The sequence below is a fragment of the Stegastes partitus genome, unplaced genomic scaffold, assembly GCF_000690725.1.
Source record: "Stegastes partitus isolate 25-593 unplaced genomic scaffold, Stegastes_partitus-1.0.2 Scaffold1463, whole genome shotgun sequence".
NCBI classification, from domain to species: domain Eukaryota; kingdom Metazoa; phylum Chordata; class Actinopteri; family Pomacentridae; genus Stegastes; species Stegastes partitus.
This window is the reverse complement of record NW_007579194.1, coordinates 77,528-91,155: the sequence shown is the minus strand read 5'-3', so window position 1 is coordinate 91,155 and position 13,628 is coordinate 77,528. Positions and strand designations below refer to the sequence as shown.

The window sequence follows — 13,628 nt, the reverse complement described above, 5'->3', positions numbered from 1 at the left end:
AATGTGTTCCGTGTTGCTGCCATCCGTCATGAACCCAGCAGGATGTTAAATCTCAGCTGAGACGACAGAAAAATCCTGCAGTGAGTATAAATGACATTATTGTTCACCACAAACTCATAGATCATCCAAAACTTTTTTCATTTTTCATTTCAGTTCCTATGTGTGAAGTTTTGTCTAATGTGGAGACACTGAAAAAAATATTAGAGATGTAAAAACATTGTTCTTGATGTGGAATATTTCTTGGACCCATTACATGTGGGAGAAAGGGAAAGAAAGTATAAGAATCAATATTTATTTGGGCCATAATTATAGTGAAATATGTCTTTTGTTATGTCTTTTTTCCTCCATGTTAATCAATGTTGTAACAATAAAAAATGACACAAAACAAGAAGGATGCACATGTAAAGCATGCATATTGCAGCATCAGGAGAATTCAAATATAAATATTAAAATCAGTTTTGCTCTGGGTAGGAATATAAACAAAACATGTCACATTCAAAAATATGTTAAATACGACAGCACTCTTTGTTCACCTGAAAAAGCTGCTGCGTCTCGTCCACACTGCTTGGAAAATGATAGGAGAGCAGCAGCACACCTCCCTGCAAAACACCTACAAACAGGCTGCTCTGCGCCTGGCCAACAAGATCCTGAGTGATCCGTCACATGCTCTGTACTCAGAGTATGAGCGGTTACCTTCTGGAAGAAGGCTCAGAGTCCCACGCTGCCGATTGAACAGATTTAAAAATTCATTTGTTTCGGATTCGATTAGGCTAATAAATAAGAAAAATAGCTCTAGCTGGACACAGGGGTAAACTGCAACTTCCAAAAGTTGATAAAACCCTCACGTGTCATTCAAAACCCCACTTTTAATTTAAAATGGGTCATGTTTACCCTCAATAACCCTTAATGATGAAGTAAAAACAGGTCTTTGCAAATTCATTACCAATCAAAACTGGGTGGGCATTTCTGTGTGGAATTTGGAAAAAGAAGGTGTAGTTTATGGATGGATGAATGAAATTTGTCATTTATAAAAATAACCAGATCCTCTGCTGTGGCGCTCTGAAATGCTGTCACATGACTGGAGTCCACTTGTCGCAAATTTAATAGGACACAGTTTAGCAAACACCTGACAGTTTACATTGCACATCAGGGGGAAAAAAAAACAGTCTCAGGAGCACCGTGACCTAAATAATTGTGAAATAGAAGTAATTTAAACCACCAGGACTCTTCTTGGAGCCAAATTGAGTCAGATGGCCCTTTCCAACAGTCACTAAGAGAGCGTTCTGCAGAGACCATCTCAGCTGCACTTTATCAGTCAGGCCTTTATGACAGAGCAGCTAGACGGAAACCACTCTGAGTAAAAAGCCAAATGGCATTTAAAGGACTCTGAGCCAGAAAAGAGATTATTTTTCCTCCCAGAGTTGCAGCTAATATGCTCACTAATTACTGTAAACAAAAGCAATAACATCATTATGACCTAAATCATGGAGAACTGTCACGTGCTGCTACATGTATGCTGCCTTCAGCTGCAGAGGAGTATTAATATTGTGTAGGTCAGCAGTTGGAATTTGAGAAAAGTTAATATTGTGACCCAGGTCTGGTTCAGTCACCGGCACTAATGGATCCTCAGTTCACTGCACACACAAATAAGCTGCAGCTGGAGCTGTCGAGTTAGTGGGAGCGATAAGGAGCAGGCAGCATGTCTGAGGCCAAGATAGGCCGGCAGAGGAGGGCTGTGCACATAGACATCCATCAGGATACAGCAGAAATAGCAGGAATAAGAGCTTTTGGGTCAGATGATGAGGAAAAGGAAAGGAAAAATTTGCATATGTTAGACAATCATTTTTACAACATTTGCATTGATTATACTGCTGCAAATGAGTCTTGATTCATGGTCACAAATGTCTATGTATGCATTTGATTTCGCTCATTAAAATCAACATTTAAGTGAGATAACTGGGACACAAATTATAGAAATGCTGCTGGGCTTTTTTTTTTCTTTAACCCCAATGTTAATAGCATAAACACAGATACAGTTGAAACCAGAAGTTTACGTACACTGTATAAAAACACACGTAACTTTTTTTTCTCACTATCTGACATAAAATGTGACTAAACTTTTCCTAAACTATTTGCTAAACACCACAATAATGAGAGAGAGAATTCTTCAGAGAATTTTTCAGAAGTTTACATACATCTCCTTAGTATTTGGTAGCATTGACTTTAAACTGTATGACTTGGGTCAAATGTTTTGGGCTTCCTTCCACAAGCGTCTCACAATAGTTTGATAGAATTCTGGCCCATTCCTCCTGACAGAACCGGTGGAACTGAGTCAGGTTTGTTGGTCTCCTTGCTCCACAAACCTTTTCAGCTCTGCCCACACATTTTCTACAGGATTGAGATCAGAGCTTTGTGATGGCCACTTCAAAACATTGACTTTGTTGTCCTGAAGCCTCTTTGTAACTAATCTGGTGGTATGTTTAGGGTCATTGTCCATTTGAAGACCCATTTGTGCTCAAGATTTAACTTCCTGGCTGATGTCTTGAGATGTTGCTTCAATATTTCCACATAATGTTCTCTCCTCATGATGCCATCTATTTTGTAAAGTGCATCTGTCCTTCGTGCAGCAAAACACCCCCACAACATGATGCTGCCACCCCCGTACTTCACAGTTGGGATGATGTTCTGTAACGATGGTCACTATGGCCAAACAGTTCATTTTAGTTTCATCAGACCACAGGACATGTCTCCAAAAATGACAGTCTTTGTCCCTGTGTGCATTTGCAAATTGTAATCTGGCTTTTTTATGTTGCTTCTGGAGTAATGTCTTCTTCCTCTCTGAGTATCCTTCCAGCCCATGTCGGTACAGGACTGGTTTCACTGTGGATAATGACTCTCTTACCAGCTTCAGCAGCATCTTCACAAGGTCTTTAGCTTTTGTTCTGGGGTTGATATGCACATTTTGCACCAAAACACTTCATGTCTGGGACACAGAACCCGTCTCCTTCCTGAGCAGTATGATGGCTGGACATTCCCATGGTGTTTGTATAATTGCTTGAACAGATGAACGTGGAACCTTCAGGTATCTGGAAGTTGTACCCAAGGATGAACCAGACTTGTGGAGGTCCATAACTCTCTTCCTGATATCTTGGCTGATTTCTGTAGATTTTCCATGTTGTCACAAAAGGAAGCAGTGTGTTGGAGGTGTGTCTTACAATACATCCACAGGTGTGCCTCCAACTAACTAACTAACTAACTAACTAACTAACTAACTAACTAACTAACTAACTAACTAACTAACTAACTAAGATTCACTCATGGACAAACACGTTGCGTCAGTTTGACTCAAATTGCTGCTTTCTGTTGCCAGTCTGTCTCTGTCACCAACCCCAACACTGAGTCTAATATTCTACTAAAGCTTTTACATTTATCTGCTACAAACCTCCAACTGTGAAACAACGCAGACGCTCCTGCCAAGTCCAATTCAGCCAAAAATATTTCACACACTTGCAACAGCAAAAAGCAAAAAATAAAATCAGGAAAATAACTGGAGTAATCAAAATACTGAGCTGATGAAATTTACTGAAAGCAGAGCTGGTGAAGAAACTGTGAGGAGAGTGTGTTCAGCGTGAGAAGCATGAAGGCTGAAACATGAGCTGCTGCATCACAAGCAATAAAAAACTCCACTGAAACATTTTATCATCTGGAAAATGACATTTGCAGAGACTGAAACCACATTTGTAAGGTTGCTCAGTTTTCTTTCTCTGAGACAACATCAGAATCGGTGTGAAAGCAGCGGCGGTTTTAGCAGGAATGTGGGTGAAAAATCAGTGAGAAAGGTCAGCTGTAAGGGACAAAAATGTTCAAAGTTAAATATGGTGTGTTTCAGAGCAGGTGCCTTAATGTTGGAGAGTCATCATACAGACAATTCATCAACTCAAGATGAACTTAAACAAGCACTCAACTGAAGCATCATTGAGGATAACACTGAATCCCTTCTGCTGTTACAGATACTGAGCTCTGAACATCCAACAAAGTGAGATTCCCCCCAAGGAGATTAATGCATCATTACTCTACTGTTAATCCTGAGAAACTAAAAAGGAAAATATCTAAGAAATGTAAAAGTCATCAGTCATCTATCACCTCTTTATGCTTTTTACAAAACAAGGTCGTGGCATTTAAGCCCAGCGTGCAGCAATACAGACAGGATATCTTTAAGGAAGAGTCCGGGATTCAAACTTTGCTCTCAACTTTTTCTTGTTTTTGTCTTGTTTTCTCAAACTTGCAGCAATGCTTCACTCTCTGCTTTGTCTGCCCCAGAAAGCCACTGATGCATCGTGTCCATAAGAAATGCAAACGGCATCTGAGGCCAGACTGAGACGGAGCTTCGGTAATAAGTCACCGAACAGTCAGAATGAGTCATGAGCTAAATTATGGACTTCAACAAGATTTAGCTGGTCCCCCTCCGTCTGTCAAAACACACTGGTAAGGAGGAAAATCTTACTAATTCACCCAAGCGTGAACCCCTAAATGATCAAATATGCACACATACGTAGATACGAGTTCACAGATTGCACGGAAATGTCGATACAAGAGCAGCAGAGCTCCGTCGGTGTCTGCGAAATGAGGAAAGCAGACGTTGAGTGGGAGGATTTACAAACAATCACTACGTTATTGACCGAAGAGGCTCCTGAAGAACATCCTGCGGTCACAGCTACAGCGATCTGCGCTGTTCCATGACATGACTCGGAAAATTATGGTTTCACAGAGAGGCAGGGACGAGAATTCTGGAGGTTAACTGCTCTAGAGCAATTTAAAAACTGTTTGTTAGGCATAAAATGTGGCTTCAGTTTATTATTATATTCGAATCAATCTCCAAAATGCTGATGATTTGGGTTACAGCAGTGTCACTGACCTGCCGGTTTATAGAGTTATGTGCACACACAAATTCAATGTGTCTGCAAAAATGTTGGTTTATTCACAGGAATAGAAAACACCAGTGAAAAACTGGTGGGAAATGCATTCGTCAAGGAATTCTCCAGAAAAGAAAAGACCAGAACTGTGTCAAAAAGTGTATATTACAGTATGTATTTATAGCATCTTTTCTCCAGCCCAACAACTGTGATGCAAAAGCACAGAGACACATGTGCTGCAGGGTTCCAAGAAAACTATTCTCAAATTTTCAACTGAGCAAAAGCAAAATGAAGGCTGTCCAACGGAGTCTTCCAGCAAATAGAAACCTATGTAACCTTAGCTTCACAGTAAGCTTGTTGGCAGGTTTTGAATCGGTCTCTGGAGCTCCACATTTGGCTCGTCTACGCAGGTGGAAACAATTGCAGCTGAACATCGTCACATCCGAGCAGCCTGAAAATGGGAATCTTGATCTCGGTCCAAGCTAACCCTTATGTTAGAGTGAGGATGCAATCCAAGTCAATTACAGGAAACACCCTAAAATAAATATGCAAATTCACAGGTGCACACACAGGCTCATAAATTAGGCGTTCTGCCATTTGCTTTTAACTGGTAAGAACAGAAAGTAAAAGTTGAACACTGAGCTGCACAACAGTCCATTAGTCAAGTAGTCAGGCAGTAATGAACCTTAAATAAATGCAATGACATATTCATTGTTAAAGTAATTTGCTTTTGTGGAAAAAAGCCAAAAGATTGCATCACAAGACTGTATTAAACGTAAACACTTGCTGAGTTGTTACTTTCCTTGAATCATAAATCGAACGACTCAATTACTGCCATGCACTTTTCTCAGGTATCAGTAGGAAACACTCAAATGCTTTCATAAAAAGTAAAATGCTGCTGCTTTTAGTAGAAGTGACCCTGTTACCTCATTTCTTGCTGACCTTCACTGGTTACCACTTTCCTTGATTTTAAGATTTATTGCATGTTTTTAAAGCCTTAAACAGCCAAGCGCCAACTTAGATTTGTAATCTTTTAACTCCTTATGAGCCTGATTGCTGTTTGACATCCTCTGGCAGAAACTTTGAGACCTATTTCATGGAATATCCTGTAAGTGTTTTCTTCTATCACATTCCCAAAAACATTCTTGTATTATGGTCTTAATCGACATTTATGTTTTCTGTTTTATAGTTTTTTGTTTTCTACTTAATTCTTGAATATTGTACTTTGTTTTTATAATTAATTTTGTGTTTTGCATGTTGTTTTTATTTCTTGTTTTTATTCACTGTGCAGCGTCTTTGAGCGTTCAGAATCACGCTTTATAAATAAAATGTATTATTATTATAATTAGGGATATCCTGACCAAGTTTATTTGCCCCCAATCCAATCTGAATCATTTAATATTTTGTTTCTGCCAATGGCCGATAACACTTTTCTTGATATTACACACTCCTAGTATTGTAGATTAGTTGTAGTACCTGGTGGTGCCACCAGGTGGAGCCGCTTATTCTTTGTTGCTGTAGCAACCAGGAGAGACTGTCAGTTCTGTGTTGTCAAAAAGAGAACATTGTGGGGGTTTAGCAAGGAAAGGGGCACCATGACAAAGTTTGATGTGATGTCTAAGGTCAGGTCCGTGGCTTATAATCACATCATTACATTAGCACGAAATTAATGTTCAGTGTGTGGAATTTATGCGACAAATTAGATAGATAATCCTGCAAGTATTAAAATTTATGACACCTGTATGACAGTGGATGTAAACAATGCATCGGGCTATGTTTGTGGTGATACTGATGAGTTAAAAATGTATTTCATTGGCCCCAATTGTATGACTATTGCATTGTGGTTAGGTTTTCTTTTGATAATGTACGGATAAAGTTAGTGTTATTAGTAGCAGTATTTCATCACCATCAAGTCATATTGCACTTTGGGTAATTGTGATGGATGCATTTTAATTTCACAACTATCAATTAAAGGATTCATCATGAAACTAATCAGATTAATCAGCACTGGAAACATGATTAGTTTAAACCTTAGTGTATATGCACTGTACAAGTCGGTCATGCTTAGCAAGATTTAAAATGACAGGAATCAGATTTTTTTTTTTTATCAGCATCTTATGGAAGCTTATGGAATGAAAGTAGGTTTAAAAAGGCATTTAGGATTCGAGTCATCTGGGATCTACTCATCTGTCAGCTTCTTGGTTTGAGTTTACCCACACCCTCAGCACAAAGCCCACTGAGCCTCATCTTTAGCTCTAAGTGCCACAGATGACCGCAGGGTAATTGAAAGTGCAGGGTTTATACGCGTCCACTTAAGTCTTTCCTGTTTGAAACGAACAAAAGCCGTAACACAACTGGTCACCTGCAGAAACTCCACTGAGACGACTGGCCTTCACACTCGCTGGAGTAAATTTATCAAGACGAAAAAAAAAAAATCCCCCCTCGTCTGGTCCAATTGTGTCTCACCTTGACAAACTGGCCACAAGGGCTCCATTTTCCTACGAAGATTGAGTAGCAATCAGAGACACACACACAAAACGCACAACTGTGTGTCTGCTGAGGGTGTTTACAAGAACCACAACAACTTGACTAATCCATCACAGTGAAACACGGAGGCGGCAGCAGACTCCACTTTCTCATTGTCTTCCACGTCTCAGCATCTGCATGATTTGTATTTAAATGAGAATAATTATCTCATATTCTGCTAAATTCAACCAACAGACTATCGATGGCCTTTTCTAATACTAAAAGAATGATGGCTGGTTAAGTCCACAAACAACGCAAGGATGCAGATTATGGGCCCGGTTGGCCAGTAGGAGGCTCTACAGCGGATAGCAGCGATAAATCAGATGACTGAATCCTAAAACAAACTGATCACCGAAGGATCCAAGATGCATCAGCTTCAAGTCCTCTACTCAGTCCCTCATGTTTGTATTGATCAAATCTGATCACAGGGTGCATGCACATCTATTTGGCTTTAATGTGAGTCACTTTCTTTAATTTTAAAAGTGTAAAAGAGACAAAGAGAGTGTCTCTTGATGGGTATGATTTGCTTTGGAATCAAAATATAAATGCAAGACAGTGGATATTTTGTTGAATAAAGAAGTCAAATACCACTTATTACTACTAAAATTATTTTCTGTGCAAAGCTGTGCATAAACAAATACTTTATTCTGGACAAACTGTATCTGCGTTAATATGTTACAGATGACCCCGTAATTTGGGCATTATCAACCCATTAGGTGACCATACAGGACTTCCTTCCATCCATTCTTATCACTGACAAACAGAAAGCAACTGCGATGATCTAGGCGCCCTCTTGTGGTCGTATGAATAAGTGCATGTAAAATCTCAGCCGTGGAGTCGTTATCCTTATCCTTATCATAACCTAACCACGTTCGGTGCCTAAACATCAAATGAAAAAGCGTGACTATATAAAGAAAAGCCAAAATAAGTCTGCCAGTCTGCTGACTGACCCCTCCACCAACCCCACCAACCTCTAAATGCAGACTTTTGTTGATCATTGTGAGGACCAAAACCACAGCTCCACTGCCCTGAAATGAGGTGACAACAGCTCCTAGAAGGTGGAGGAGGGTCCAACCGGCACATTTGAGAATGTTGCACCATGATAACATCCAGAACAGGTGCACCACTTCCACAGTTTGTTCAGAGTGTGTAGATTTAATCACACTGATAAGCTTAAATGAGGCTTTTCTTATTAATGGTGATATCCCTTTCATATGCTTTGCTGAGCAACACAGTTGTTTCTGCTGGCAGTATTCCTGTTCCTCCCTTGCTGCTCCTGCTTATCTTCCTCTCAGCTAAATCCAATATTATTGTTTAACACTAAGCAACTTAATGACTTTCCTAAAAGGGATGTAATGTGCTGGTGAGTAGACTGTTTATTAGAATGTGTGCATATGGGGGGTAAAAAAAAACAAAAAACATTGGGCTGCTGTAAAATCCATGTTATGCAATTTAAACTTTCATATCCCCACAGTGACTCTAATTACATTGAACTATTAGATTTTTTTTTTTTGTCTTTTTCAGTTCTTTCAGTTGCCTCCAACTGTGTTTGTGTGAAACTCTTACCCGAGTCCTGCCAGATCAGACACCAGGTTGCCAAGGGCAGCAGCTGTAGAAAACATGAAAGGAAAAGGAGACGTGATTACAGGAAGAGTCGGGAAATTAAGGTTTGTGTCGAGGACAGAAAAAAAATATAACAATATACATCAAACAGCCACAACACTGAGAGCAAAACACTGAACAGAAAAAAAAAATGCAAGAACACACATTGCAATGGAAGAAGGTGGTCAGGTCTGTAGGGATGCAACTCATTTTTAGTGTCAAATGGTGAAAATGGGGAAAAATGTAGATCAGTGTTTGTCTTTAAATGTCTTTTTTTGTGGTAAACTCACAGATATTTAGTTTACTGTCACAGAGGACTAAAGAAACCAGAAAAGTCACATTTAAAAGGCTGGAATGGGAAAATTTCTGCTTTTTTTTTCTTAAAAAAATGACTCTGCTCATCAACGCAGGTGGACATTAATTCAGTCGTTGACAGCTTATTGGTTAACTGTTACAGCTCTGAACAGTCGAGGGTGTGTGCATCATGTGTTGGTAACAGATGGCAGCAGGATACATTATGGGAAGAAGGCTAACCAGTGGAGGCAGTGTGATGGAAAAACTTAAGCCCTGCATTCATGTGGATGTTACTTTGACTTCTACCACCTACCTAAACATCGTTTCTGACCACCTGTGCTATCTAAAGGCAGTGGCCTCTTTCAGCAGGATAACGCTCCCTCCAACACTGCAAACTTTGTCCAGGGTTTGAAGAACATGATAAAAAGTTTTTCATATTGACTTGGCCTCCAAATTCCCCAAATCAGCTGGAAAAAACAAGACCTGCACTTCCTGCACTTAAAGTATCTGCTGCCGATGACTCCGAGCTGATTTGGTGGCACAAAGAGGATCCACACAATACTAGGCAGGTGGTTTTAATTCTCCTAATTATCTGTGTTTCCTATATTAAGGTATACCTGGGGGAGTGGGCTCAGTTGATGTGCCAGATATAACTTGTCTCCTGACACTGGGACAAAAGCCTTCTAAATACAAACTGTTGAGATACACAAGAACTGGGAAACAGACTGTGGGTGAAGTGTAGTTATCCTGATATCTCCTGTGTCCTCTTCTGATTTAATTTTAAAAATCCTAACAGAAGCTGAGCTGTAGGCCAGGACCTAGAGATGAACTAGCACTTCAACTGTCCCCACATGCCTTCCTCTGTGTAGATGATATAACACCGTAGTGCTTAAGTGGCCACTTGGAAAAGATGCAGCATGTTTGTACCAGTAATGTCATTTAGCTCAGTAACTAACCATGAGTCCTAACAGGCATTTCTAAATATAAAAAGACACGTCGAGTCAGTGTTTCTTCCACATGATATAATGGATAACCACAGTGCATTCTGGGGTCATTAAAGAGTCAGACGCACTGCAAAAGACCACACTGCTGCAGATGTCCTTCCTTGTAACGTCACATAAATAATAGCAGGAGCAGGGAGTGAACCTCAGTGACATTATCCCTGAATGTTTTCTCGTCACTAACTGGAGTAAAGCTGGAGAGTAGAAGACCAGGAGCTGGGAGTTGTACAGTTCTTTTTGTTCTGAGCTTGTACTTTACCCCAGTAGTGGCTCCTAAGAGAAAGAAATGATTGCTTGTATTCTCTCGGTTGTCCATGACCCCGAGTTCAGATTATTGATGCAGCTGCTGCAGCAGCACTGAAGCCCCTCAGGGGGGACGGACATCGGTGCCATCACTGCTGAGATACAATCTGAATCCAACTCAGGAAGGAGGTCAAAAGTGGCTCCATCGAATCCTTTAGCTGCTGCAGGATCAATGTTGAAAACAATATACTATGCAGCCAAACAAGTATCCAAGGACCTGCACCCACATTCATAAGCAAACGGGAATCCAGATAAGACCAGAGAGGTGCAGTCTTATTAACAAACCACACTTGACCTCAGTGTTGGTATCAGCAGGACTCTGACCTCGACCTCACTGAGGAAAGAGCATCACTGGTAATAAGCTGCTGGGTTGTCTATATTTGGTTCAAATCACGCATGTTTGCTGCCCAGTAAGCTCTTAGAATGACTTCATTAAAACTTCAGAGTGGAAGGAGAGAACCACGGCAACAGCCAGGGAAAATATGCAAGTTTGTAATTCTTGACCCTGCAATCAGTGCCAAAACACACACAGCAGTTTAGGGCTAAACGAGGAGATCGTTTTGGTATTTTTAGCAGAAATGTTTGCACTGGGCGGCATCAGGCTGAAGTCAGTGAATAAGATATGTCAAATATTTTCTGGCTTCGGTTGATGAAGCAAAGTGCATGTTTTATTCCTCATTATATCATGGTTTAAAGCCATGCTTTTAGTAAAATGTTCATTTCTGATGAATTCTGCTAAATATGGAACCACTGCAACTTTGATGGTGTTTTGTAAGTCCACATAAGGCACTTAATACCAAAACTGCCTGTCTGACTGCAGCACAAGTGAACATATTTCTCAGCTTTTGTCAAAACATTCCTGCATCGAATATTGCTGAGAAAATGTTTTCATTTTCATGCTACATCCGTCATTGCAAGACAATCTGCTGGTACACAAAGAAGAAAGACGCATTTGGGATCTTGGGTTAGGTTTTTTTTTTCTTTTAAAAACAGACTAGGATGCAGAAATAAAATATCCTGCTGCTGTTGTACATCATACCTCGGTACAATCCCCCCGAGGAGACAGACGTAATGGAGAGACCATCAGCTTTGATTATGTGGTCAAGCAGCTCAAATGCAATTACAAGGATGTGTGCCTTTAACTCTAAGCCTCTCTGTATCCTCTCAGTCAGATCTAATTCACCTCCACAGGTTGCTGAATAACACTCATCACATTATAAGGGTTTTTTTTTTTTTTTTTTTTTTTTAAGCAATTCAAGAACGTAAATCACCAAGTATCAGATTTTTTAATAATATTTGTTCAGTTGTAAAAGCCTTGCATGTGGACAGTGATGCAGTTTGTAAAGTTTTGCCTCTGTACAACACCACAATAGATTTAAAATGAAGCAATCAAGACGTTCAAGGTGTTTATAAAAACTATTGCATTGACTGTTTAGGTATTACAGCTGTTTTCAGCAACAGGACGAACCAATATACTTACAAATATGAGAAAAATGTGGAATATTTAGATAAAAAACATATGATTCAGTGACAAGTCTGGAAGCCTCAGCCTCCTCCTATTGCCGGTTGTTTGAGAGTTTTTCTGCCTTCGGTTTTGTCTTGAGAAAGTGAAAAACCAAACAGACCTTTTTCACAGCAGACATTCTGGCTTGTCAAAGCAGGAAGAGAACAGGTGGAATTAAATGATGGTCCGGCTCCATTAGGCACCTAGTAAACTGTGACAGTCAGACATCATCCACAAAGGCAGGAAATCACTTAAAGACCCCCTCTGGTGAAAATCTGATTTTGCTTTTTACCTCAGCAACATGCACATATGGTGTTTTGTGAGATGATGGAAGACATATAATGAGCTAAAGTAGAAGGCAATGCCATGGCTGAGTATTTTCACATTGAAGCTGCAGTGTATTAAAAACAGTCTTCTGGGGTTTTAAACTCCAATATTCTCCAATATTACAACTTTTTCAGTGAAAGCAGTTTTTGAGCAGAGATGTAGGTGAGCTGGTGTGCTCCAGCTGCAGCAAGCAGAGAGAGGTGAGTCAGAGATCCACAAATTGTAGTGGAAGTGAAGGCTAGAGTTACATGTAAGACATTTCTAAGCAGGAAGTAATTGTTGCACAGAAAAAAACAGTGTAAATATGTAATTTCGATACACAACTGTGAGTTTTCAGGGGTTAAAATCAACAATCGGAGCAACAGAGCAGCCATCAGTAGCAAAGCTGTGCTTTTCCTGCCGTCACAAGTTAAACTGTCTGGTGTAAAAAAAAGTTCCATTGGGTTGACGTCAGCTCTTGGGTCGCCTTCGCCTTGTGTTGTAGGTCATTATCCATGTGTACGTCAAGGGCTGTCCCATCAGTTTTACAGCATTTGGCTAAATCCAAGCAGAAAATGAAACTCTGCACACGTCAGAATTCATCCTACTGCTTCCAGTCACATCCTCAATAAACACCAGCCAACCTGCTCCGTTTGCATCCACGCCATGATGTTTTCCTTCTCCGTACTCAAATCAAGTTCATCTTGGTTTCATCTGTCCAAAGAATCTTGTTCTAGAAGCAGGCAGCTTTTGAAGATGTTCTCCAACAACCGTTCTGCTCTTGAGTGCTACCAGTAGTTTGTATTTTGGAGTAAACAGCATTTACACTCACAAAGTGTAACTTGATGATAGACCTGGACAATGATACCTCTATCTCTTTGAGAGCGTCGATGTTGTTTCAGCGGTTTTTCTTCACCAAGGATGAAACTCTGCAATCATCCACTTTAGCTGTGGTGTTTCTGAGCTCACCAGTGCCTTTCTTCATTTAAAAAAAAAGAAAGAAAAGCTTCTCCTCTCTCTGATTGGTCTGTTTCAGCCTCTTTCACTTGCACCTCTTTGGACCACATATTGAGAGTGATGAACAGCTACCAAGTACAAATTCATCACTTTAGACCAACTTCACACCTTTAATCTGCTTAATTTGTCATGAAATGATGCGACAACAGCACATCTATCAAC

General features: G+C 40.1%; 1 protein-coding gene across 1 annotated transcript in view; it reads right to left on the bottom strand.

Annotated features, from left to right (window-relative positions):
- The window catches only part of LOC103370666 (transmembrane protein 65-like), a 53,932-nt gene that overhangs the window by 5,386 nt on the left and 34,918 nt on the right, over positions 1 to 13,628 (bottom strand). Inside the window, exon 6 of the mRNA XM_008299795.1 lies at positions 9,006 to 9,048. Within this exon, the coding sequence (XP_008298017.1) occupies positions 9,006 to 9,048 (43 nt within the window). The remainder of the gene's footprint in view (positions 1 to 9,005; positions 9,049 to 13,628) is intronic.